Source organism: Boleophthalmus pectinirostris, unplaced genomic scaffold (assembly GCF_026225935.1).
Source record: "Boleophthalmus pectinirostris isolate CB_2022bp ecotype Guang Dong unplaced genomic scaffold, ASM2622593v1 HiC_scaffold_21, whole genome shotgun sequence".
NCBI lineage: Eukaryota > Metazoa > Chordata > Actinopteri > Gobiiformes > Gobiidae > Boleophthalmus > Boleophthalmus pectinirostris.
This window is the reverse complement of record NW_026571175.1, coordinates 29,359,234-29,386,184: the sequence shown is the minus strand read 5'-3', so window position 1 is coordinate 29,386,184 and position 26,951 is coordinate 29,359,234. Positions and strand designations below refer to the sequence as shown.

Genomic DNA, 26,951 nt, shown 5'->3' with positions numbered 1-26,951 from the left:
TAAAGAGTAAACAGCTTTATACTTGTTTCAGTTCAATCGCAATAATAACAAAAGACGCAGAGCAAACGGTCACAGTTTCATCACTTTATTCCAGTAAATGAGCCGATATCGTACGCACACAGAACGGACAGACACTTGGGCCTTCTCCCGCTCCCTCTTCCTTAATTTGTGAAAAGCGAGACCAAAACCAGAAAAATGAAACACACAGGATATTTTACAACACTACTGGTTTGAAAGTAACAGTCTTGTATGCGCAATGACTGAGTGAGTAATGCGTGCTCCCTGTACTCCCCCTGCTGTCGACAACTGGAATAGCAAAATCATATAAAATCACAATTGAGAGTGCAATCAGAGCCAACACTTCATGACAGATTTAATAAAAAGAATTACAGTACTCAACTTATAGCGCTATTACAGTTGTCTTTATACTGTTCAGTCAAAGTACAGGGGCACCACTTTCTGTTTTAACGGTGACTATCTTCCACAAACTCTAGTAGTAGTAATAGTAGTAGTAATAGTAGTACAGTAGTTATGGCAAAATCACTATCCACTATTGAGAAAGAGGAAGAGCGAGAAGAACTATCAACACATGTGAAGTTGACAGAATATTTTTTATCCTTTTTTTGCCGTATTTACATTTTGTATTGTGAAAAAAAAAAACTTATTTACAAAAATCCACAACGTAAAAGTCTTAAAAGTGAGGTGGGTGTAATATAAACCATAAAATATAATAATAAAAATAAGGAAATCAAAGTCGGTGGTATTTACATGTGCGTTGATAATCAATGGAGAAGACTGGCAGAGGTGAGAGAGAGAGAAAATGGCTTCTTTAAAAGTGGTCGTTTTGTCAGATTAGCTGCGTTTTTCTCCGCGGACGAGGGTAAATCGGTGCCTTTCATTGCTTTACAAATTGCGCAAGCTCGTAGCACCAAACTGTACCCTAAAGCGTCCGCGGTGTTCCTCATTTTTAGTTTTAATGGCAGTAACCAACCCAACGAGAGAGGTTATAGGGAGAAAAGAGAATATATTAATTTTAAATGTAAATTAAAAAATTGCATCAAGGCCGAACGCAGCCCTTGACTTGTATAAAATAAAGATCGCAAAAACAAAGATGATGGCAGTTGGAACAGTTGTATCAAATATACTATACTACAAACTTTCAAGTGGTCTGTACTGAGCGGGACTAGAGTTGTTATTGTAGGCTGCTCTAGACTAAGACACAAGCTGCAGACTGGAGATTGGATAATGGTCGGATAGACAAAAGGGACAAAATACATTCGAGGGCTGTTAAAATGCAAGTCCCAAAAGCGGACGCCGAAACCAGACGCCAGAGGAGGTGAAGACATGATTCAAGTGGTCCCGAAATGTACAAATGTCTAAAACGGTTTCAGATGCTCACATTTAGTTTGCCATGAGGATCACTGATGAAGGCCCTGGTAGCAATAAAGAGAAAGTATCATAATCATTTCTGCACAAAACAGCGAAATCTCAAACTGTGGTCACAATATAGGAGCACAATAACCGTTGTCTCTATGGCTACTGCAAAGGCTCATTGAAAACGATGAAATAAACATACTCAAGAACTATTCTGACAAACACCAAATGCCCTTCTTCTAATAGTTATCTGCTGTTGATCACTTTCACATTATGTTTTACAACGTTAATTTGAATATTTTTCTAAAAACACCAGGACAAGAATCTCAGTGCTAATATCCCTGTCAGTACTGATGCTAGTTTATCATTTGATTTCATCTTTGTCCTTTACACGACAGATGTTGACATAATTTGGACAAACAGACCCGTGTCCACTTAAAATTTCACTTTAAAATTCCCCAACACAAAGTTTCAATATAAGCCAGACATTAAGAAATCAACATACCATCTCATTGTGTTTTTTTTTTCTAGGAAAATAAAATATTTACCACAGACATTATCAAGGTTTAAAAGATAAAAGGATTTCATTTTGTGGTAATAACATCATCAGCCTCAATGGTTTTTCCCAAACTCTTCTCTTTGCTTTACATCGTTTTGCTGCTGAGGCAGGACTAAGGTTACAGCGAGCTGTGACTAGTATAAGTATTAGAGTGATTTCATTTCTGTTGTTAGTCTATGGTTAAGCAGGTTACATGAGATATCTGACCTAGTCTTTACCTAAAAGCTTTGCAGGTCTTTTAAAATGCCAGAAAGCCGGATTAAACATATTTCTACATTCAAGCTGTAGGTACCGTACTTTATATTGGGGTTTTCATTCTTACTGAACAAATGTTGCATCCAATTACCGAGTGTCTGTCTGTTAGAAAAAGCATCGAAAAGAAGGAATGTACCAATAATAATACACACCAAACGCCTTAAGAGCTCTTCGTCTTTGCTCACTGGATTTTGATATCGGATTAAGATTAGCAGTTATACATTTGTGGGTTAATTTTAGTCTTAAAACTGTTATGATTTCACGGCCAGCTAGAACATGTTTTCTCTTAAAGCCACAGAAATGATCAAAGGGGATTTCAGGGAGTGTGTTGTCCTGAGATGGATTTTTCATTTACCCTGATCTCCAACATGGGGCAAATTCTGTTCAGGCAGTGCACAGCCCAACCTCCAAAAAACGACAAAAACAGGGAATCAAAATAAAATTAAACAGAAAACATTATTAAAAATATAATCTGAAAAGCTTAAAGCACCATGTCGAGAGCCCATGATGACATTTTAAAGTAACAAATAAATAAAACACGACAAAAATTTAAAAGATTAAAAAGAGTCTATTTAAGAAGAGGACCAGCCCCTGAACCTTCACTTCCCACTGAGGCAGCACTGAGGTAAAAACGTGTGAGCGCCCCCTGCTGACGGAGGGCTCAATGCGTTCACAGAAAGATGAGACGGGACCAACAGAAGAGGAGCAGCGCGGGCTCGGGGACAGGAGTGAGTGAGTGTGTCTGACAGGAGGAGGAGAAGGGAGAGAGGGAGAAAAGAAGAGAGACAGAGAGAGAGAGGGAGAGAGAGAAAAGAAGAGAGGAAGAGAAAGAGAGGAAGGGAGGGGTGAAGGGGTCAGATGCTGTTCAGAGAGCCCTGGACTGAGCTGTGCTGAGACGAGTCCGAACCGCTGCCATCTGCACAAAAAGAGGAAGAGAGACATGATAATTAATAACGTTCTGCGTGAGGAGAGAGAAAGGAAGAGCTACAAGACGTCTGTAATCCCTCCTTCATTCAGGTGGGATTTACACTATCGGTCAAAAGTTTTAGAACATCCAAATTTTTCCAGTTTTTTATTGCAATTCAAGTCGTGCAAGTCCAATGAAGAGCTTGAAATGGTACAAAGGTAAGAACTGAACAGCTAGAGGTTGAAAAAAAAAAAGATAAAAGAAAACAAAACACAAGTCCAAGCTCTGCCAAAACTACCTCAGGAAAAAAGAACAAGATAGTAAACTTGAAAACATGGAGTGTCCAGCACAGTCTCCAAAATTAAACCCCATCGAGCTGGTTTGGGATGAACTGGACAGAAGAGTGAAAGCCAAGAAACCTACAAGTGCCACACATTTATGGAAACTTCTGCAACAGACCTGGGAAGAACTTTCTGAAGAATATTCGATTTCTATTGCAAAAAGAATGAGCCACGAGTGTGTTCAGTTGTTATATCTGTCAAAGGTGGACACTTTCATTAATCAAAAGTTTAGAATACGTTTTGGTCACCAGTAAACTGTAAAAAACTGGAAAGAGTGTGGTGTTCTTAAACTTTTGACCGGTACATCAGATTAGATTCAGAATATTAATCTTGTTTCCTGGTAGAATCATTTCTTTGTTCACGTATCAGACAATAGGCTCTATTCACGCTTACGTCACAAACCAGAAAGACGTTTGGAAACATGCGATGACAACTTTGGGCTCTCCAAACAACTGTGATAAAATGTGATCAGAGGTAAAATGAAGACTGCATACGTATGTGCTGTTTGGAATCATCTTGAATTTGGTGCCTCATCTTTTCTAATTGCATGAACCCAGTGCGCTCCAAGTTGTGCGTCAGTGCGGAAATGATGAAAACTGACGTATTGTATGAGGTAAGTTGATTAGCCGAACATAACAGAATGAAATAATGACATGCAGATGAAGAAAACTGGGACATTTTCTAATTTTTCCTACATTTTGTCAGACTTATTACTGTGAACAGAACCCGCCGGGAGTTGTCATCGCATGTTTACAAACGTCTTCCTGGTTTGTGACTTAAGCGTGAACAGAGTCTATATTTACGGATTTCAGCTTCCTTTTATTACTTTTATGATATTTTAGTTTTGTTTGGGTTTTTTTTACCTTCATTAAGAGAAGTGCATATTATAAGAGTAGATCTTTCTGAACTTAAAGACTTGGACAGAAATTATTTGGACACAGTAGCTCACACATCTGAATATAATAATATATAATAATCAGTGTTTGTTTTAATTTATATTTTGTCTCTTATATATACAGCAGGTCAAAAGTGAAATTGTAAATGTAAACTGCTGCTCATACGCCGCTTTCTTTCATGGAATTCTGTCACTCTTTAACAAGGTTTGGCATTAAAAGCACTTTTTACTTTTGGTCATGATCCATGGGGTTGTAGTCCATGTTTTGTTTTGTTTTGTAGTGCTGCAACATAATCGAATGAACTACTACAACTACTACTACAACTACTACTACAACTACTACTACAACTACTACAACTACTACAACTACTACAGCTACTACAACTACTACTACTACAACTACTACAACTACAACTACTACAACTACTACAAACTACAGCTACTACAGCTACTACAGCTACTACAACTACTACAACTACACTACAACTACTAACAACAACTACAACTACTACAACTACTACAACTACTACAACTACTACTACAACTACTACAACTACTACAACTACTACAACTACAACTACAACTACTACAACTACTACTACAACTACTACAACTACTACAACTACTACAACTACTACAACTACAACTATAACTACTATAACAAAGTCCATCTTGAGGACTTTTTCCCCATTCAAAGGATATTTATTTGTTTTAAAATTGGTAATTACTATGGCGACAGTCCCAACTGAGTGTTCTGAAACTTTGTAGGATCCACAGCAGTTACATGAAATACATTCAGTTTTAAGAATCTCTCAGCTTCAAGAGAATTTGTCAGTTCTGAAGCCTGTTTTTATTTTATTCAGCTACAAGATTTTAACTATTTGTTTCCTACACGTCATAAAATCATTGGACACCTAAAACCCCACAGTGCGGCATTAAACCAAGTCCCATATACATTTATACAATTATACTTTATTTTTGACATGTTATTTTTGTTAATTAATTTGAATTTATTATTACCTTTTACATTTTTGCCCTTTGTTATTATATTATATTGTGACGTGTGAGCTGCTGTGTCCAAAATCATTCCCCTTGTGGATCAAAAAAGTCTGCGCTGCTGCTTTCATTATAATTTGCAATTCTCCTAACAAATATAAAAAACTAAAATAACATAAAAGTAATAAAAGTCAGTGTTGATCTTTGCTTTACACATTTAGAGATTATTATTGGAGACATTTTCCTGGCTGTGTATAATGTGAAAATGCATCAAAGTGCGGGATAAATAATCGTCATCGACTGATTTTCACGTTTGAATCTCTTCTATTTTAATCTAATCTGTTGTTTTGTTTGAAAGTTGAATAAAAATACAGAGTCGCCGTTGTGATTAGCGGCGGAGAAGTGTGGTTACCGTGGTTACCGTGGGCGGAGGAGACCGTGTGAGAGCGAGCGTGAGGAGGGATCAGAGTGGAGTTCAGCTGAGGCTGGATCGAGAGCTCTGTGAACAAACACACAAACACATTTAGAAGCTATTAAACTCCTTCAACTTTGACCGAAAATAAAGTCAAGCCTCAACTGAAATTGTTATGTTGTTCGGAAAATAAAAATATTTCCTTCGCACCATGACGAGGGTTTCATAAAAGCTCTGCGCCATTTTGGAGTAACTCTGACGCCGTTTTATTTTATTGAGATTACCCAAAGTTACCAAATTGCTAAAACTTTATCTTTGCCAAGCAGTCCTGTTTGATCAATTAATCAATTCTTACGTTTATGATAATGTAGTGTGTAATGTCATTCCACATAAGAAAAGTTTAGATTTTAGTCCTTCCTAATTTAGTCTTTTGACACATCAAATCACAATCAATTCAGAGTTACTCCAATTAAGTATCCACAAATCTGATACTGATCTCAGCACCGATACTGAAGAATTTGATGGATCAGATATATAAAAATTAAATTAAAAGTATGTCATGTGTATGTAAAACTAGTTACTGGTCATAGTTGGTAACTGACTTTTATTTACACACATTTCTGTAGTTACTAGAAAAAATAAATAACAGCTCTATAGCACATTTGGATCAGTTTTGTCTTATTTCATTTTCGATTTAAGGAAATAAAAGTTGTATATCGGCAGGTGCTGAAAAAGGCAGATCGCTGTATCTCTAACCCTGACATAACCATGCCCCTGTGCCGTGTCCTGTACCTGCGGTGCTGAAGTTGAAGAGGGGGGGCAGTTCTCGGCCGCTGGGCAGACGGGTGTTGGGCAGACGCAGCTCGTCAAAGAAGGCGTGAGAACAGGCCTCTAACGGAGAGAGACGCGAGGCTGGAGTGTACTCCAACAGACGAGAGCACAGAGCGATGGCCTCGGGCGGCGTGCGCGGTTTAAACACCTGGAACACCAGACAGGAGAAACTCAACTGAGACGAGTGGGCAGAGCATTTACTGTTTTTTGTAAGGTCATTGGTTTGCCAAGATTATAAGGATCAGCCATCTTCACTCTTTACATTTACATAAATATAAACGACAATTCAATCTGAAGATAAACATGAACACAGTCGACTTGTCTAGAAAAGTCTGCATATCTCCTGTACCTTGGTCCATGGATGAGCTTTGATCTGAGGAAACTTGAATTCTGTGTAGTTTGGGTTCATTTCACGGATCTGTTCTCTGGTGGGAGTTCCCAAAACCTAAAAACAAAAGTACAAAAGTTTGAGTGAGGACAAGCCTTTTACACAGTCAAAACCTAAACAAAGTTAAACCAGAGTCAGACCTTGATGATCTCCACGAGCTGGTCCACTCCGCTGTCCCCGGGGAAGATGGGCTGTCCCAGCAGCAGCTCCGCGAGCACACAGCCGGCCGACCAGATGTCGATGTTGGCCGTGTAGTCTGTGGCTCCGAAGATGAGCTCCGGAGCGCGGTAGTACCGGGAGCAGATGTATGACACGTTAGGCTCTCCACGCACCAGCTGTTTAGCACTGAGGAGGGACAGGAAGCGTTACTAAACTTTTCTGACTAAGTACTTTCCATAATTTTGGCACACACAAGTTTGTTTTTGTTGCAGAAGAACACAATTACGGTATGTGTTTCTCCCATTTGGGTTGTGTTTTGGGGTTCTGTTTGATTGTGAATAAGAATCATACAAATTAAAACTCATAAAAATTGGCAAAGGGTGAATATGAAACTTAATTAACATTAATATGTTGTTTTTGATAAATATAGCATTTTCAAAACAGTAAAAGGAAACGTGGTGATCTAAATATGTTATGTGTAGCAGTTCATACCTCATAAAACACGGGGAACACGGAGACTGTATAAATGGACATGAGTAACACGCTACTCGTGTGTTTCAAATAAGAAGTTCACATGCGGTCGCTTCCAGTTCCTACTACCTCTAGCTCCCATTGACTTACATTAGAGTATTGTTGACCCTCTCTCTGTAAATACTGCAGTGAACCTCATCATTGTGGTCTTAAAATGTTCGCATTAACCTGCTTTTTATTTCACTATTTTGTATGGAAAAAAAAATAAAAAATCCTATTCCTAATATGAAACCTGGCTCCAAATTCGCCCCGTAAATGCAACCTTCATGAGCTTCATTTGACTGGAGCCAAACTCTACAGGTGACGTCACACTCACTCACTCCACTTCTTTATACAGTCTGTGCCATAAAAGTAAAATCTCTCCTCTTTACGAGTATAAATCCATCTGATTGACTTTAGTTTCCCACTGGCGATTAAAATGTGTGATCTAAAGTAAAATTCCCATCAGACTCCTCACCTGCCGAAGTCACAGAGCTTGAGGACGGCGGTCTCCGGGTCGACGAGCAGGTTCTGGGGCTTGATGTCTCTGTGGCACACGCCCTGAGAGTGGATGTACGCCAGGCTGCGAAACAACTGGTACATGTACACCTGAGGAGAGACACGGGAGAACTCAGTACGACCAGAGGATGGGGTTATGTCCAAACGGAGATGATACCAAGTTTTAATTTTAAAAAGGTGCACTGTGGGCAAGAGCTCCATTAATGTTTACTAAATATTTTCAGCTTCGATATTCCCTTTGACTTCCTATATCTGTACTTAGTCCAGGAGATTCCAAATGTCACTACGGTAGATTTGAGAAGAGTTGTACGATACTGTTCATTAAATAATTTTGATGGAAAATCTTACAATGTCATTGAGACTTCAAAAGGAAAAAATGTTACGTGTTTTGTCAGAAGTGAATTCAATACACAGCGATTTTGAGACCTGACTGTGTGAATAAGTTGTCTAACAGAAATAAAGGAGGAGAGGAAACAAGGTCTTAAAATTTTGTTTCCACTTGCCCTTTTATTTTTGTTCTTTTGTGTATTTGTTAACTCTTGTGTTGTTAAATATCTCTATAAAAAAATATACTGTACCAAAAAATTAAAAAAATAGGTGCACGATGTAACTTTTCAGCTTGTCTCCATACAGATAATTACCATTTTGCCTGAAATGTTACACAGTATGGCATTTATTTCATTTCCCATCACGGAGACAAGCAGCTGAGAGAGAGTCTGCTCACAGTAAAAAGAACGCATGTTTTTCTAGTATTTTTTGCATGAGAAGAAGAAGCAAACTGTGATTTACATCTCCTTTGTTTGTCATCAGCTCTTTCACTTGAGAGGCTCCAGGGGTCAGCAACTACATTAACTTTACAAAACATCCTTTCTGGTCTGTAAATCAAATAATAGTTTATTCAATATATAGATAACCAAGAGGAACTTTTGGGTATAAAGTGACATTTCTGCACTCACTTCATTTTACAGACCATTGCCCTTTAATTGAAACTTAAAACTTTGACATTTACAGGCAATTCTGAGCACTTTTAGGAGGAGCTACTAAAATCTGCTCCTCTCACCGTTCTCCATAAAAGCACCTCCTCCAAAATAAATCACATAATATAAAGCCTTTCACTGAGGAGGAGACGCAGGAGTTAAACTTTGCTTTGACGTTTTTACAGCGTCAGTGCGAGTGTGCGTCTGAGAGGAGCGGCTGTGTGATCGTGGAGCCTGTTACCTTCACATAAATAATAGGGATGATGCTCTTGGCCTTGTTAAACTGCCGTGCCACTCGGTACACCGTCTCAGGGACAAAATCCAGCACGAGATTGAGGTACACTTCATCTTTCTGTGACAAAAACAAAACACAAAACGCAAACACATTTTCAGACGACAAAATTGCTTATGCGATCGATTCTTTGCACTGTCTGTGTCTATGGTGCAATTCTGAGCAAACAGAGTCAAAAAAGATTTAAAAGGACCCATGTTACGCAATTTTCTATCTATAATTTTGTTTCCTCATCAAAAACATGCCTGGAGTTTTGTTTTGCTTCATTCACACATGTTTAACACACAAACCCTGCATATTTAAGACAAATTCTTCTCTCAAAAGGAAAGCACTCCACTGTGTTTTTAAACTCCACACACCTCCACTAGAATCATTTGGATGATTTCAGCTCTGGCATTGCCAATCTCTACTAAACAGAGGGTAAAAGTAGCTATTAACTTGAAAACTACCGCTTCATGACATCACAAGGTGGATCAGAGCATTTTGAGCTTTGGAGATGCAGACAGACTAATACCGTAATTTCCAGATTTTGAGTGCCCCTGAACACAAGCCACATAAACTAAATTTTAACTAAACTTTAAAATTGTACATATATAGGTCGCACTATATGTCTATGTCTATAAGCCGCAGGTGTCCACGTCTTCAAGAACGTTTTCAAGTTCAGGCCGTCTGCTTTTATCGCCTCTAAAAGCTTTTGTCGTCCTTTTGCATTGAGTCATTTCGTCACGCTGCCGTCGCCATCGTCTCACCATCGACTCAATGATGCCAAGCTCACGTGCAGCAGCTTGATTTACTTCTTGACAGCCTTTGCTTTTAACTTAAAAGCAGCATCATCTGCATTTATTTGTGTGTCTTACATGAGGAGGGTGTGTGTATGAAGCACAAAATAACTGTGTGTGAGAAAGTGGGAGAAAAAAGTAGCGACTTATTCTCCAGAAATTAAGGATTAAAGAAGGATTACTCAAACATGTGTGAATCAACTAAAACACAGCTCCGGGTCTGTTTTTGATGAGGTAACAGCATTAAAACGTGGCTTAAAGCTCACCTGAGTCACTTTGGATCAATACAGGACCTTTAAAATGGTCTGAAAACTCAAGAAAAAAAAAAAGGATTTAAACCAGGGATCTCCAACCTGTAGCTCGGGAGCTATAGCTCTACAGCCAATTGAAGTAGCTCGCCAATGCGTTTTTGAATTATATGTATTATGCTAAATAACTAAAAATATATTAATTACATGGCTATTACCACTGGTGCACTGATAAATGGATAACGGTTTATGTTTTATAGGCATTTAACTGTACCCCAACTAAGGCTTGCCCTCTTTCTTATATCATTTTGCGGTTGCTAAAATGAGCAGCACTCTGGCATTTTCATTTTGTCAAAGTAGCTCACTGGAGGAAAAAAGGTTAGAGACCCCTAATTTAAACAATTCATTTTCAGGAGCCTGTGATCAATACGAGCGTTCATGGTCCCGTTTAGGTTGTTTGATTTTCAGTAACAATGGTGAAAGTGACTAACTGAAAATCTGTTGGTTAATACTAGCTCTTGTGACTGTAATTTTATGTGTGAAAGGCTTGTTTAACAGCACAAATCTGCCCACCTGTTGTAGCTCCAACTAAACCAGCTCTTTCTGGTCAGATTTAAAGTCTAACACGCCTCACACAGGGCAGTGCTTACACACCCCCGATATCATATTTATGTCATCAGCTGCCAAGTATCAATTACTGTAAAAACTGCTGAGTCAGTGCTTGGTTCAGTCTCTTTTCCTGGTAAGAAGTGCTTTCTGAGTCAGGGCTTGGTTCTGTCTCTTTCCCTGGTAAATACCTTCTCCCCGCTGGAGTAGAAGAAGTAACGTAGTCTGACGATATTGCAGTGGTCCAGCTTCCTCATAATCTGTAGTTCTCGATTCTGCGAAATAAAATCAAAACAGATTAGTCACGCGTGGAAATATTACTGCAATCGAAAATGTCAAAATAAGGTTTGTCAAAAGAAGCCGTAGCCGCATACTAATTAATACTGAAATGAGTGAGCAGAGAAAAGAATAGGTCTGCGAGAGGAGTAAAGAATGTTATTTACAGTGCGTGACGAAAATGGTTTACCCTGATATAATCTACCAGCTGTTTACAGAAGCATTTTGAACCCCTGGACAAAGACCACAACAAAACAATTAAAAGCTAGTCAGGTCCTCAGCAACACGGCAGGTGAGACGGTGAGTACATGACAGGGACAAATGACTTATAGCGATGATAGATGTAAACAACGGCAGGTCAGTTTCACTCTAAAATAAACTTTGGGGCGGGACTAAACTAAATATAAAGCCCAGAGCTTCAAGGCAGTTACATCAAATTGAAAACGGCTTGTGGATGGAAGCCAAAACATCCGATCTGACCACTGTTGAAACTCTAAATCGCTCCTGACAAATGAGGGAATATGCCGTCTCACTGATACTAGTATTGAAACTAGATATAAATTTTAATAGGCATCAAAAAACACACATAATGAACAAAGTTGAACATTTTCTGTATGCTTTTTGACTGGTCTTTATCCATATCATTACTAAAACACAGAATTATAAATATTTAATAAACTATAAAAAGTGTCATGAATAAATCGACGACTGAAGTATTGGATTACCTTAAACCTTTTGTCCTGTAAAACCTTCTTAATTGCGACCATCTCCTGGCTGTCGATGAGTCGAGCCTGGTACACGACGCCAAAGGAGCCATTCCCGATCACCTGTAATGTTCAGGAAGAAAAACATTTACTACTTTGTGTTTAGAGATCTCTTGCTATCTCTGTATGATTCATCGATGGAAACATTTTTGTCTTATTAGTCATGACTGTAATTGTTATTATGGTATGTGTGTAGTTGGCAATATGTAAAAAAAAAAAAATCCTTGTATTTTTTATTTTGAGTATGTAGTAACTTTAAAGTCAATACCGTATAAAAAATTGTGTATTTGTATCTTTAAAACCAGCCCTTGGTTACGGCCATCAACACATGACAATATCCAGTCACCACACGCTCCAGTGACTGGGCAGATGCCGTTGTTGCCGTTGTAAATACCCCCCTGGTTGCCATAGCGCCGTTCTCACCTTGATGTCGGTGTAGGACACTTCCTGTGGGCGGTCTGGGCCCTGTCCCGGAGTGGCCACAACTGTCGTCACTTTGCCGCTGTCTCCTGAAACACAAAGCAGGAAAACACAGTTAAAAAGGACATTTGGGATTATGGCAATTCATTATCAACGTAGTTTAGATCCATTTTGTCTTATTTATTTTTGTTTTAGGGAAATAAATGCAGTTTTTAATCTCTGCACTGGTATGTGTTGGTATCATATATCAGCAGATACTAAGTATCATAGTATCAGAATCTGTATCAAACTGAAAAAGCTGGATCAGTGCATTCCTCTGAATACTGTATCCAAGATCTTGCTGTAGTGTTTTGAATAAAAGTGTGATAATCACCATCAACATGGTTCCAACAGAAATGTCTGGACTTAAATCTTTGGACTTTTGAAACTTACTTAATACAGTTTTGCTTATATGGAGAAAATACAGAATTTTTCTATTTTGCTGAGCACTGAATCATGGTGGCTGTGTGAAATAAAATTTTTAAGTAACATGAAAATGACAAATACTTTAATCTACAACCTCAAGCAAATATTTTTAGTTTTAAAAGGTGCATTATGTAACTTTTTGGTTGGGGGAATGTCGCCTTCTTGTTTCTCTGGATATGTCACTGCTCTGCCTGGAATGTTCCACAGTGTGACATTAAGCAGCTCTATCTTACATTTATTCAATTACAGGTGGTTTTATAGCGCAAAAATACCTAGAAAAACAGGCATTCTGACTGAGCAGGGTCGCCTCTCCACAGATGTGACCTGTAACTTGGTCTGCTTTGGTCTCCATGAAGATTGAAATGTTTAATACCATACTGTGAAACATTCCAGACAAAGCAATAACATCTACATATATGGAGAAAAGCATCTGACTCGACCCTCAGTGAGAAAAGTGACACAATGCTCCTTTAAAGTCACAGGATACCGAGTGATTTTCTGGTCTAGACTTTACACCACACACTTACAGGCCTTGGGCCGGGTTAATGTTTGGAAAAAGTGCCATTAGTGAAACAGAGTCGGCCTAAACCTGACCCTGCTCCGTCTCTGTACTAGTCCTGTTCTAGCTGTGTGGATATTTAGGTTAATGCTTCACACTGCAGCCGGCGTCAAAGAGCCTCAGAGACACGGGGCAGTTCATGTAGGAGGCAGAGGCTAATTAGACTGGAGAGGAGCCCAAAATAGAACACTTTTTCAGAACCGGCATGAGGCCACATGGTACTTTTATCAAAAGCAACACTTGTGCTGAAAATTACATTCTATTGCATACATTAAAAAAAAGAAAAATTAATAGTTGTGGGATCAAAATTGTGTTATATCAAACCTTATCACATCTGAGTTTGAAATTTTAGTGTATTTTTTTCATGGCCAATGCAGATTCATATTCCAGTTGTTTAGAATCCAGAGATATTTTTGACCCGATGTGTGTGTAAATTCCCCAAATTGTTTAATTCACATTTCATACAAACTTATCCACAACATTGTTTTACTATAAACTGTGAAGAGTCTAGTGTATTTATATTTCTGTAGTACTCTCTTTGGACTAAACTGTTCAAACAAAGCTTTACACATACAATTTACATGCATTTTTAGCCTGCTGGTTGGGCAAAACAAAAGATCAGCCTCTGCGGGTGATTTATGGCCAATAACAGATTAGATAAAAAGTGCAAATATTGGTCCAATATATCAACCAAAGGATATGTCGGTCTGTCTTTAATGATAACAGTACTGTAATGGCGTGAAGTGGGTGAAGAGTTAGGAGAGACATGCAGCAAATTCTTGGCATTGGGAATTGATGGTTGAGTCAGGAAACGTGTCATATGCAAACCCCAAGGCCATTATCATCAAAACAAAGAGGTGGTTGGTTCCGTTCTTAGGCCAGACTGACCCTGTGATGTCTACAGATCTTTCATATGTATTTCCTGTCCAAACACAAACACACATCTGCATACTGTGTAAATCTGTGAGTCTAATCGCGCTCCTTGTGAATGAATGGGAGAGTAAATGATGCATGTTTTGCATCTGTTGCAGCAGCTTTTAAATAGTGCCCAGACAGACACCTCGAACATGGAAAAAGGTTTAAATCAATTTACGCTTTAGCAAAACACGCTCCCACCCAGACACAAACACACATATTATATTATACAAAAAAATAATTTCAAACCTAGATTCAATTGACCAGGTAGACAGTTCCTAAGAAATGAATGACGTAACATTGATACATTGCAATGATATCATGCTGGGGGTTTTCTGCATGTATTTCTATGGCTGAATGTTCAGTAGTTACCTTGGTGAAACAATGCATATATTTGCAAAGAGAGGCAAAAAATAAGATTATTACAAATCAAGAAAAAAAATATTAAATTGATTTAAACAGCACATTTTCAGGAGCCTGTGATAGAATAGATTAGATAGATACTGTAGATCAGACATGTCAAACCCAGGTCCAGGGGCCACATTTGGCCCACGAGATCATATAAAATATGTATTAGAGCTGACCGCCAGCTACAGATAGATTATACAAGCATTATCCATTTTAAATTTGGTTATTATTTTTATATTCTGCTTGCTCTGGATTCAATGTTTAAGAAAACTATTACTAAACTTTTTTTTAATAAGAAAATTTTAACATTACATATCTCGAAAGAAGAGAAAACATGCAGATGTTTTTGACATTTTTCAATAAATATTTACTTCGGCCCATGACTTAGTCACAATTTTAAAATTTTGGCCCTCTGTAAATTTGACTTTAACTTCCATGCTGTAGATAAATTAGATAAATTGATTAGAGACATAGATCAGATAAATATATTAGATAAAAATGTGATAAATAGATTAGAGACATAGATCAATTAGATAAATAGATAGATTAGATAAATACATTAATTAGATTCATGGTCCTGTTTGATTTTCAACAAAAAGATGAGTGTGACTAACTGAAAACCTTTTGACTAATCCTAGCTTGTGAGATTGTGACTAATTGTCTTGAGAGAAACTTGTTTGCCTGTACAAAATCAGATCACCTGTTGCAGTTCACTTTGTTTTGGGTGGATTGTGTGAAAACAAAGCTCATATTATAAAGTCTGACTTGAGTAACAGAGCTACAGACAGAGCAGTGCCTACAGTTGGCATCACACCCCCAAAGACAAAGTTGGACCTTTCCTGGACAGTTTTAGAATGGACTTCTTTGGTCTGATCTGTAGCCAAAGAACATATAACATTTTAAAGAACCCTTTTGTGTTTTTAATTGAAATTCTTATAAAAGTATCAAGCCTTTTCCTTGGTGTGAAAAATAAACAGGTCCTCAAGCCTAGGCCTGATATTTTCCCATTCGGAATCCTCTTTTATTTGCTCCATTTCCTGTGTTTGACTCAACCAACACTGACGAACAGGAAAAATAAAGTGCTCCTAACCATGATACAGCGTCAGACTTGTTCCATCCTTTATGAGGAGGGGTGGACTGCACTCGTGAGTCAGAATCTCAGACAATAAAGAATGGGTCACCTCCACGGGACATCCCACATGGTCAACCGTAAACTCGCTCATAAACCCACAACACATGAGCCCGAGGGACACACCGATACAACTGGCGCACCAGTTCAACAAAAGCTCCTGTATTTTCCACACCATTTAGTTACATTTTAGTAAAAAAAACAAAAAAAACAAAAGTAGTTAATTTTAAAACATTTACAGAAGTCCAAGTTATTCTTCACTTACCTTATAAATTCTAAGTATCCAAATTATTCACTACAGTGCCTTATTTTGACCTCAAGAGCTGCTTATACAATATATTTGTACTGGATTGAGGGACATTTTGCTCAAATACGTGGGGAAAATAAAAAGGCAGGCAATTTTTTTTTTAAACAAAAAGATCAGTTTGAAGCCTTCAACCCAAATTTTCAATGTAATCTCTTATTTTACGGCAATAAAATGTCGCTTGTTAAAATAACACGTTTACCTTTCTGTATATTGATACTTCACATAATGTTAACTGTAGGCACTGCTCTGTACGAGTCTTTGTCAGTCTTTAATCTGAGCTTTATTTTAACACAATCTGACCAGAAAGAACTGATTTTGTTGGAACCACAACAGGTGAGATATTTTTTTTACTGATAAACACGTCTCTCTAAATCACTCAAAAACACCTAAACAGAACCACAGAGAATATTTCTGATCACAGGCTCCTGAAAATGTTTTGTTTAAATTCATTTTGCGTTTCTGAATTAAAACTCAAGAACGTTAAAACTTTTTTTTTTGACAGTGATTGCAAATGCGAGCGTTTTTGTCACTATGGCAACTGCTGAACATTCGGCCATACACATACATGTAGAACCCCCTGAGTGTGATGTCACTGCAAAATGTCAATAACAACACACCTTGCAAAACAAGTAATCGATCAAGAATTGAAAGGAAAATTAAGCCAAACAAACTCCTTACTACTCAATTACAACATATTCTCTTCTCTGTTCTGAACAACAGGGAAACCAAACGCTGAACCTCTTCATCTGACTGACTTAATATTCTACACTTTTCACTCTTTTAAATTAAATTGTGTTATGAGTATGTATGTTTTTATTCGTGTTGCAAATTTAATGCATTTCTTATTCCGTCAAGTATTTTTGAATGAGTTTATGTCGGACTTGTGCACTACAGATAAACTTGCTTTGCCTTTATCAGAGTTTAATCTGTTCACGCGGCTCTTTGTTGTTTGATTGGTGCAGATTTGAGTCCAGACATCAGCGGCATCTCCGTCTGAGTCTGACGAGGTGAGGAGGCAACTACGTCAACGCCACGAAGGTGACACTGGACCGGATGCTCTCCCGAACGCCACGACTAAAACAACTATTACTACTCCACTACTATAATACTAGGGCTGCGTGACAAGGCAAAATGATGAAGAATACAAGATTTCTGTCCAAATACATATAATAATTTCAATTTTATTTAATTTAAAAATAAGTTGGCTTTCAATATTCATTTCCAGAACATAAATTAACATAAAATGTATTCCTTTAAAGGTGTATTCATTGTGTAAGTTTTTCTGATGTCGTATCCGTAGACATGTTATTGCTTTGTCTGAAATGTTCCACAGTATGACATTAAACCTTTACATCTTCATGGAGACCAAACCAGACCAAGTTACAGGTCAGATCTCTAGAGAGGCGACTCCGCTCACAGTCACAATGCCTGATCTTGTAGGCATTTTAGAGCTTAAAAAACACATGTAATTGAATAAATGTAAGGTAGAGCTGTTTAATGTCCCACTGTGGAACATTCCAGGCAGAGCAATGACATCTCCATAGAAACAAGCAGGTGACAGACCCCCAAACATTACACAACACACATTAAAAGTCTGAACCCTTCTCCAAACCACAAGCTTATACTGTCAAGAGGTTTCGCTCACGATTAGAAATGACTGAAAATTTTAACCTATAATGTGACTGTTCTTGTTCTCCTATAAAAAAAAATTAAAAAATCAATGAACAAATAAAACACACTTCTTCTAAACTGTAGATTTCAGAGACAGTTGCTAGTCTCGCTGTTGTGGGGGCATGTCTGGGCTCGTCTAAAGCCTTCTTATAGAAACACTAAGACTTACAGTTTCCAGCTCATTCAGGAGGCTGACAGGATGACAAATGGAGGATATACGAACAATACAAGAAATATGTCAACGTTGCACCAAATGCCAAACACCTTATTTGACCCATCGCTTAATTTACCCATGACGTCACAGTGACCTGATGAGCTTTTGGTGGGGTTTTACGCCAGATGCCCTTCCTGTCTTGTCACTAGAATTGGGGTTAACAGAACAGCAGAGAAATGTAATGTACAAACTCTAAATAACAAACACACTACTGTCGATGAATACCAGACGCCTAAACACTGAATATGGCCTAACATTATTTACAGTATTAAACTGGGATTAAAACACATTTTAGTTTGATCCTGGGTTAGTCCTAATGTAGTCCTGCTCTAGTCCTAGTTTAGTCATGGTCTAATCCAGGTTTAGATCAGGGTTTAATCAAGATTTTGACTAAATCTGTGAGCAAATTACTGTGATAGTGTATATTTTATGTCAAAAGTCAAATAAAATGAGGTAATTTCAATTGTCTAAATCCATTTTTCTGGGCTAAGTAGGGGTCCCATGCATCATCTTTCTCTGCTGTACGTAGCAGGGATCATCACAGGGTCGAGTGAGCTTTGAACTGGAGATGACCTGATACTGGAGTCACGCTGCTGCTGCTGTCTGCCAGTGGACGAGAAGCATTAGATGAACAGGGGGCTCCTATTACACTGACAGTGATGACAGATTGTCTGCATAAATTCATACATAGCACATGGAAACTATCAGGATACCATGCGCACTTTATACATTCCCAGCTCGAGTTCAATTCTGAAGAAAAGGCCACCGGTATCAATTCTGAGAAGGAATGGATAAATATTTTCAGCATCAACATGAAATTTTAATTATTTTTGTCATAGTATTTTCAACTGGTCTTATAAATTCTGGCATAGATTCTTAGTCTAAAACCAGGAAAGCTCTTATTTTTTTAATCTAATTTATATATTTTGTGAATGTTTAATGCATAATCTAATATTTAGGGAAGATAACAGACTGTAGAAAGAAGTGGACAAAGGAGTATGTGATAATTACAGTTACAGGGGCAAATTTGGAGCCAGTTCCATATCTGAAATAGGAATTTATTTACAGAAAAATAGCAAAAATAGCAAAATAAAAACACTAGGATCATGCAGAGCGGGTCAATATGAATATTTTAAGATCATAAATGACGAGGCTCACAGCAACACAGAGTTACGTCAACTGGAACCAGAGTTGATGGAGCCAGAAGCGTGTCTGTGCTCACTTCTTATTTGGACCCTGACTGTTATCAGATCAGCTATGTTCATTTATGGTCTATGTATTTAAACTGTGTAAAGTAGGTGTGACTGTTTGAGAAGTTGATAAAGTATATTGTGCAATTCTGTGTTTCCAACTTTTGATTTGACGTGCTCAGAGCCAGATAACATGGGTTCCTCACAAGTTTCAGAAGATGCCATGTGGTGTGGAGTGTGAGCAGAGCACTTGGATGTGGGATAAAGATGTAGGAAACTCAGTTGGAGAGTCATCATCACCTGCATCCTCTGAGCTGGAAGCCTCTGCCCCACAGGTGACCTTGTGGAAAAACTAGTTCGTCCATTTCCAGACACACAAAATTCCAACAAACATCACAATCCTAAAACACTCAAAATATTTTGCATAACTTCTTATTTTTGCTTCAGCATTTTGCCCCACCAATGCACCCCGTTTCACTCAGCTTTCATTACCAACCCAACGCAAAGATCGGGGAAAACGTTTCAAAATTCAAATTTAAACAAGGCGATTATGAAAATGTTGACACATGTAACCCCTCAAATCTAGATCATCATCTATGAAACAACCAACGAGCCGATAAACAGGAAACATTGACATACAAAACAAGTAAGCTAGCTACAGTTAGCGAGCTGCTTTGCTAGCACGTTAGCAAATTACCCGATTAGTGTCATGCCCCTGACAAATCGCATTTAACGACACACGCCCAACCTTCAGGTCAACACACACATGCTCGTACGTATCACACTGCACGTAGCTCGACTGTAGAGCTTGTTACTGAAATCTCTGAGCCATAAATTTTATTTTAATTCACAGAAATCTCAAATCCAAGACGATGGACCGTGTTACGCATGCGCAAAACACTTTCTCATGGAAAGTGGCTAGTGATGCAAATCGGGCAGAATCGGGCTAACAGCAGAGCAAATGAGAAAACAGCCTTTCATTGGGGACACGCGGGTGGAGTTAGGGCGGATAAAAGAAGAGTATGAGCCTGTTATACTCACTGGACAGTTTGAGGTTGGCGCATCCTGCTGAGCTGCCACCGGAGGCCTGTGGGACCCCGGACTTTCCTGAGCTGCTCCCCACAGCAGCGGCGGCGGCGCCGGGGACTCCAGGCGGCTCAGCAAACGAGCTGGTCCTCGCCCGCCCGCTGCCGCTCATATCTCTGTGCAGGGATCACGGCTGACGCTCCTTCTGCTGCTGCTAAAATGCTCGAAAATACGACAAACCGGCGGTAGAATATCGTTAAAAGGCACTGAAAAACACCGCTCCCGTGGCCGCCGGTTGTCTGGGCTGGTAGCTGTTGCTAGACACCCAGAAACTGTGCGCTCGCAATGGCGCATGGGAAATCGAGTTCTAAATGACTCTAACTCAGTTTTGAGGCTTTTCAATGATCTTAATAAAAAGCTACAAAATGAAAACTTGTTATTAGTGTTCAGTCTATATTAGCGATGGAAACATAGCAATAAATAAAGAACATAATTATTATTTAATGTCAATTAAAGTTAATGTTTATTGTATCCAGTTACGCCTAATTGAACAATTTCAGAATTGTATTTAACCATACTTATAATACTGCTCAAAAATTTGTAGCCTTAATAGAAGAAATTTAAAGCTGCACTACTTAGTGGAAGGTCCATTTGTCTGTCTCTGTGGTGATATTTACTACTTTGCCTAATGTTCTACAGCATGGTATTAAACTTATTAAAATAATACAGTATATCTGTATTATGGAACAAGTATGACGTCACCATGACAGGTTACAGGTCAGGTCTGTGGAGAGTTGAGCCTCCTTACAGTAAAGAAAGTATCTTTTAAATCTTTTCGCTCTCTTTTTTTTTTTTTTGCAATACAAACAAATGTAGCCTGAAAACCTGAATGTAAAAGATATATTTAATGCTATACTATACTGCGGAACATTATAAACAAAGAAGTTACATCTTCATGGAGACAAGAAGAGAGCAGACCCTGACCAGAAAAAGTAGATAATGCACTTTTAAACCAGTATAAACACAGTCAATATCACACAGTGAAATAAACCAGAGACAAGTGGAATTGTGTTAGAACTTTAATATTTTCAATATTTAGTTTTTTGTTGTTTAGAAATATTGCACATGGTCAACATGCCTGCTTATGAGATAACACTCATCTCTCACATCCTAATTTTCCTTCTCCAAAATAAGGACAGTTTATTTTTAAGTACAATCATACAGTGTACACGCATACACATGTTTGAGTGCACCATGTCTGTCTGGGTGTGTGAATGTGCATGAACCCAGAGAAATGAGACGTTACTGCTGTGTCAGTGAAGGGTGATTTTATCCTGAATCTAGAAGTCAAACATATCCTGAATCGTCAATAACAGTCAAAACGATGAAGGAAATAGTCGTGGTGACTATAAAAATACTGTCTATAGTGAATAATCTAGCAAAATGATAACATATATTGTTATAATGTTGTGTTGTGTGATCAAAGACTGAGTACAGTATGTTTTAAGTTGAGCTGTATGAACCTTCAAAAAACATTACAAATGTAAATTAATGGAGGTGACCCTAGTTTGGAGTGGCCTATTAAGCAAAATGTAACAACTAAAAGTTGTTCAGTTTTTATGGTCATTGTGCTGGTTAACAAGCTAATTATAGAACATGTAGTTACTGTCTTCTGTCTTTGGAGGGCAGTACAGCATTTATATGAAGTGGCCAGCCCCTGAATTGTGTTGATATAGATACAAACAGGGTTCATACAAAGCCCAACTTTAAAAGGACTGTCCCAGTATAGAATGACCTGCATGTGCCAAAACATACACACACCCAAATGCAGACCTAAATGCACAAATATGGAAATACCAGTATATATATTTTTGTCACACATCCAACTGTATACAGAGAAACAAAAGATACCCATAATAATAACTACCCCACTCTTCACTGAGAAGCAAAGAGCTGAAAAGTGCTATTCAAAAGATGTCTTTGACTTTTAGTAAGTTATATATGCTCTATCTTTTCAACAACAACAATAATGGTGTGATTCTTTTTATTTTATACCATAGCTAAAGAACATCTCATTCTTCCCACTGACTGACTGCAATGGATCTATGGCACAGAGCCCCGAAAACAAATAAACCCACCCCTTTTCATAAAAATAAAATAAATGTCCTATTGCACCATTTGATGGGAAAGGATAAAGTGTCGAGAATAGAGGAAAGAGGGGAGGGCACAAAGACTGCCCTCTAGGGCTGGTCTAGGATCGGCTTTCCCTGAACTAACCCTATCACAACCATCCTGAGCTACATAGCGCTTGACCCGGGACCAGTGCTTAAGGGCACTTCCTAACAACACTTGAGGATGAGGAAAGGACAAAGGGGGCGTGGGAGGGTCTAGGTAAAGGGGGTGTTGATAACATATGGAACAAGGTTATTATTACTACTAAAACAATCTCTAAAAACAATACTTTCCTGATTTAACTTGCGGTGGTCCCTCCGGAGAGAGACCACACAAATTGTGCAAACACCTGATTTCAACGTTATACAAAATGACAAACACCCCTGCGCCCGCACTGTGTGTCTGCTGTGGATCTGAGGACAGGGGCGAGTGGGACCCCCGAGTGGGACCCCCGAGCGGGACCCCCGAGTGGGACCCCAGCGGCCGTTAGAACAGTGGGTGTCCAGACTGATGCGTCCCGTTTGTCAGAGTGATATTTTATGCTGGAGAGAAAACACAACAGAGCCACGAGAGAAACAGGCCACGGTTAAACTGGTTATTTCCACGGCGACGATTACAAGAAGAAAGCAACAGTATATTCACTTTTGAGATTCAGAGGTGGATTTCCTGCTGAGCTGATGTACAAATGTCTATTGATTCTTTTGGAAAATTGTCCATTCAGTTTCTCCTCTTCTTACGTCGTCTCTGTGCTCCTCTTCCCAGTCCATTTCAAGCTAAACAATGATTCTTCAAAAAGCCTCAAAACCAGTAATCTCTCGACACATAATCTCTTTGCAGAGCCTTTATACACACAACATTCATACAAACATACATACTCTATATATAACCACCCGCCAATCCACCCACTTTTCAAAATGGCAATATCAGAAGGTGCAAACATTGGTCACATTAAATCCCAACTCCAACCGTTTTTTTTTTTCTTTTCAGGAGCCAGAGATTTCATGCTTTCAGTTCTTCTCACTACAATCACAAATTCTGTGCAGGTTGATGGCTTGGTCAGACCAGGGTTGAGTGCGTAGTTCTTTTTTTTGTTTATTTTTTGTCTTTTTGGGAGGGGGAGGGGGGTACATTGAGGTGTGTGCTGTCTGTCTTGCAGCATTGAAGGGGCTGTGAAATCAGTGGAGGTCATTGGGGTTGTGTTTAGCGCCCCCTACGTACCCACTTTGCTGAGGAGTGGGCGTCGGAAAGGGGTTCTAAGAGGTTTTTTTTGAAAGTCAATGGCATCTGAGGGCTAGCTGGCAAAACAGCAAACTGCATCTGCACGTTAGAAGTGACGAAGTGCCTGTGTTTTTATGGTGGTGCTTGGTCGGCAGCCTCCAGGACACTGCTCGCCAATAGTAACAGTCTGGTTAAGTCTGATTTGGTGTGAGTGCGCTGTTGTGTGTGGGATCATGCTGCTGTAGAATACATATTACGCACCAGATATTAAGAGTGTACCACCAAGTTTGTGTCCGATGACAAAACTACTGTACAAATGTGCTGAGAGCAGACCTGGGCCACCGTGTGTACGCACCGAAATGAATCTGGATATTTGAAAATAAAAGAAATCGTGACATGCGCTTGACTTGTCATTCTCCTCCACTTTAACTGTAGCTCGCCGCTTTTGAGGCTTCATTGTTAGACGCGACAAATCAAGGGCATTTTGGAGCACTACTTAAGATTTCAGTGTGTATATTTCTATGCCCAGGTCTTGGTGAATAGTGGATGAACACACAACTTTCTTTGGAGAGGATAACGCCTTGCACTTGCTCCGTGTTTATCGATGTATGTTGTCATCCTCTCTGGCTTATGATCCTTCGTTTTTGGGTTCGTCCTCCGCGTCCCCCTGCTCCCCCGGTCCTGTGTCCTCCCGGTGGGACTGATTGAAGGAGGGGCAGTGGGGAGGGGCGGGGCTTGGTTCGGCGGACCCCCCAGGCTCGGTGGGCGTGGCCGTTTGCATGATCTTCTGGCGCACCTCGCGGATCTTCAGCTGCAGGCAGACTTTAGTGGGGAACGTGTCCGAGAAGCGAGCCTGGAACGCAGCAGTCGCCTGAGCTGAAGGAGAGAGACACAGGAAACACAAGAAAACATTATTGGGTGTTTTCAGTTATTAGAAATTTTAACAGACTCTAGAGGGCACAATAATTCCATAGACTGCATAAAGAAGTGGACCAAGTTCACCCATAGCGTTCAACTCCAGGCAAATGAAGCTCATGAGGTTAGAAGTTACAGGTTTCAAGTTCGGTTAGAGACAATTTACATACTTTTTACTTTTACTTCACTACAGTTGAGAGCAGGTATCTGTATTTTTTAACTGGTTTGAAAAGTAAAAGTATTTTGTTTAATTTCACGAGACCTGCTGAAAAGGCAGATTTTTATTTATTTTTTTAACATGTTTGTAGTTTGAGCAAATAAATATATACAAATAAAAACACATAGGAAAAACAAACAATAGATTAATTTGATTCTTTTGAACAAAATTCAACACAAATCTGTATCAAAATCACAATATTGGAAGTTTTATTAGATCTCAAAATCTGTGCAAAATACTTTTACTTATTACTCAAGTACATTTTAAACAGGTACTTTAATACTTTTACTTTTGAAGATTTTTACATGAGATACTCTTACTTTTACTTGAGTATTTCTTTGCTCCCATATCTGTACTTTTACTGAATACTGACCAATTTAGGAATCTACTCTAATCTAAGAATGAATGTTTTCTTTAGATTTGTTTAAATGGCAGCATAATTTCAGCTCGGTTAGAGACAGGCGTCAAGGCAAAGGATTACTGGGTATTTTCAATTACTAGAAATCTGAATCTGAACAGTCTGAATAAACACAAGAGGGTGCTATGTGGGTATAGTGAGCTGGTGTCAGGGCCAACCAAAAACTACAGTGTTCTGCAGTAGATAATGAATACATTTAGCAACGCCGTCAGTCAAACCTGTTGCGAACACTAGAGGGACTGACTTCTGGGAAAGAAGGCGCCTCATTTGTCTGCTATTAATGTTCATATCTTGATTTAGGGACAAAATAGTGAAATAAAAACACCAGGATCATGTAGAGCGGGTTAATATGAACATTTTAAGACCAAAATGATGAGCCTGGCAGCAGCAGCTATTCATACACATACACATATCTACCTTCCAGAGTTAAATATGACAATGCTACACAGGATTATATTACGTTATGTTAGTCAAGCTCCATTATTCTGCTATATTGGATCTTGTTAAGTCCACACTAAACACGAATGCTTAGTATTACAGTAGCAAGAACGCTATCAGTAGAGATTTACCTGAAGGAAAGAAGCCATGTTCTTGAAAGAGTTGCATGACAAGGGCGCGGCGCTGGTCTAGAGTCCTCCTCAGAGACGAGTACGGGACACGGTCCAAGTCTCCGAGAAGGTCCTCGCCCTCTGCTCCTGCTCCAATCAATAAACAACAATCTCAGTATCTTTGCCTGTCAAATAAATACATCTAAACTAGTAAAAACTACTAACTTAAAGGTGCACAACGTAAGTATTTGCCTGGAATGTTCCATAGTAAAAACATATCTACCTTTTATCTATTCAATTACAGGCTTTTTATTGCCAAAAATGCACCCTGTCTCCATGACAGATGTAAAATGTTATGTGATTTTGTGAAACAATCTATGCAATAGAACAAAATCTCTCTCTCTATCTTGTCTAGACATTCTCTTTTTTACAGTGTGTGCTTTATGAAACTGACTCTTGTACTATACACGGCGTACCTATAATAGTAATAGAATCCTGTAATACAAAACAATACAAAGCGTGATGAGAAAAGTGCATGTTTTACCGGCTCTTTCGAAGGTGAAGATGTCCCCCTCACACTTGGCTGCACTCTTCGGGGTGTTGGGCTCCGAGCTGCAGCTGGACAAACGTCTGGTCTTCCTTCGCGGAGAACTCGGGTCCTCTGCATTTGCCTCGAGATCTGACAAAGTTTTATTGTTTATTATCTGAATCAGTTTTTATGAATGTATTTGTATGTAATGACTGACGTACCAGTGGAGTTGCGTCTCTTCTTGCGGTAGCTGCCCAGGATGGCTCTGGGGGAGGTGGCCAGGCTCTGCAGGGTTGGAGACGGCAGCACCTCCTCTGGTTTAAACTCCGGCAGCTCTGCAAAACGCTCCTCAAAGTACGCTCCAGATAAAACCCTGCACCAACACAACAGACAGTACTGAGACTTTGCTGCTGGCATGCTCCATCTGAGGTTTTTTTAGACTTTAACTTGTGCTTTAATTTAAACTAACCTGACCAGAAAAAACTGACTAAGATGGAAATACAACAGGTGAGATGATTTTTATAGTTAAACAAAAATTGTGA

The 26,951-nt window shown here is 39.0% G+C and overlaps 2 protein-coding genes across 6 annotated transcripts in view; both read right to left on the bottom strand.

Moving 5' to 3' along the window:
* Positions 1-69: 69 nt before the first annotated feature.
* LOC110172181 (glycogen synthase kinase-3 alpha-like) lies at positions 70-20,719 on the bottom strand. 2 transcript variants are annotated; one of them, XM_055157428.1, is made up of 11 exons: positions 20,408-20,719; positions 12,512-12,597; positions 12,050-12,151; positions 11,240-11,323; positions 9,365-9,475; positions 8,106-8,236; positions 7,099-7,303; positions 6,920-7,015; positions 6,532-6,718; positions 5,740-5,826; positions 70-3,104 (listed from the first exon to the last, which is right to left on the bottom strand). In XM_055157428.1, exons 1-11 carry the CDS (start codon positions 20,562-20,564, stop codon positions 3,043-3,045), a joined length of 1,308 nt encoding a protein of 435 aa, XP_055013403.1. In that variant the 5' UTR covers positions 20,565-20,719; the 3' UTR covers positions 70-3,042. The 2 variants fall into 2 exon arrangements, with proteins under 2 accessions (XP_055013403.1, XP_055013404.1); XM_055157429.1 differs by having other exon boundaries at positions 5,749-5,826.
* A 734-nt stretch (positions 20,720-21,453) lies between these two features.
* Positions 21,454-26,951, bottom strand: part of cica (capicua transcriptional repressor a) — a 126,044-nt gene continuing 120,546 nt past the window's right edge. For all 4 annotated transcript variants that reach the window (XM_020938015.2, XM_020938017.2, XM_020938016.2 and 1 more), the window contains exons 20-23: positions 26,631-26,782; positions 26,425-26,559; positions 25,902-26,027; positions 21,454-24,658 (exon numbers count right to left, since the gene is read on the bottom strand). In XM_020938015.2, the coding sequence (XP_020793674.2) occupies positions 24,411-24,658; positions 25,902-26,027; positions 26,425-26,559; positions 26,631-26,782 (661 nt within the window). In that variant the 3' untranslated portion in view covers positions 21,454-24,410. The remainder of the gene's footprint in view (positions 24,659-25,901; positions 26,028-26,424; positions 26,560-26,630; positions 26,783-26,951) is intronic.

Coding starts and splice junctions, on each gene's coding strand:
- LOC110172181 (XM_055157428.1), bottom strand. CDS start 20,564: ATGAGCGGCAGCGGGCGGGCGAGGACCAGCTCGTTTGCTGAGCCGCCT. Junction 7,304..8,105: donor AAGCTCTGTGACTTCGGCAG/GTGAGGAGTCTG, acceptor GTCCCTCCTCAG/TGCTAAACAGCTGGTGCGTG. Junction 6,719..6,919: donor AAGCTCATCCATGGACCAAG/GTACAGGAGATA, acceptor CTGGTGTTCCAG/GTGTTTAAACCGCGCACGCC.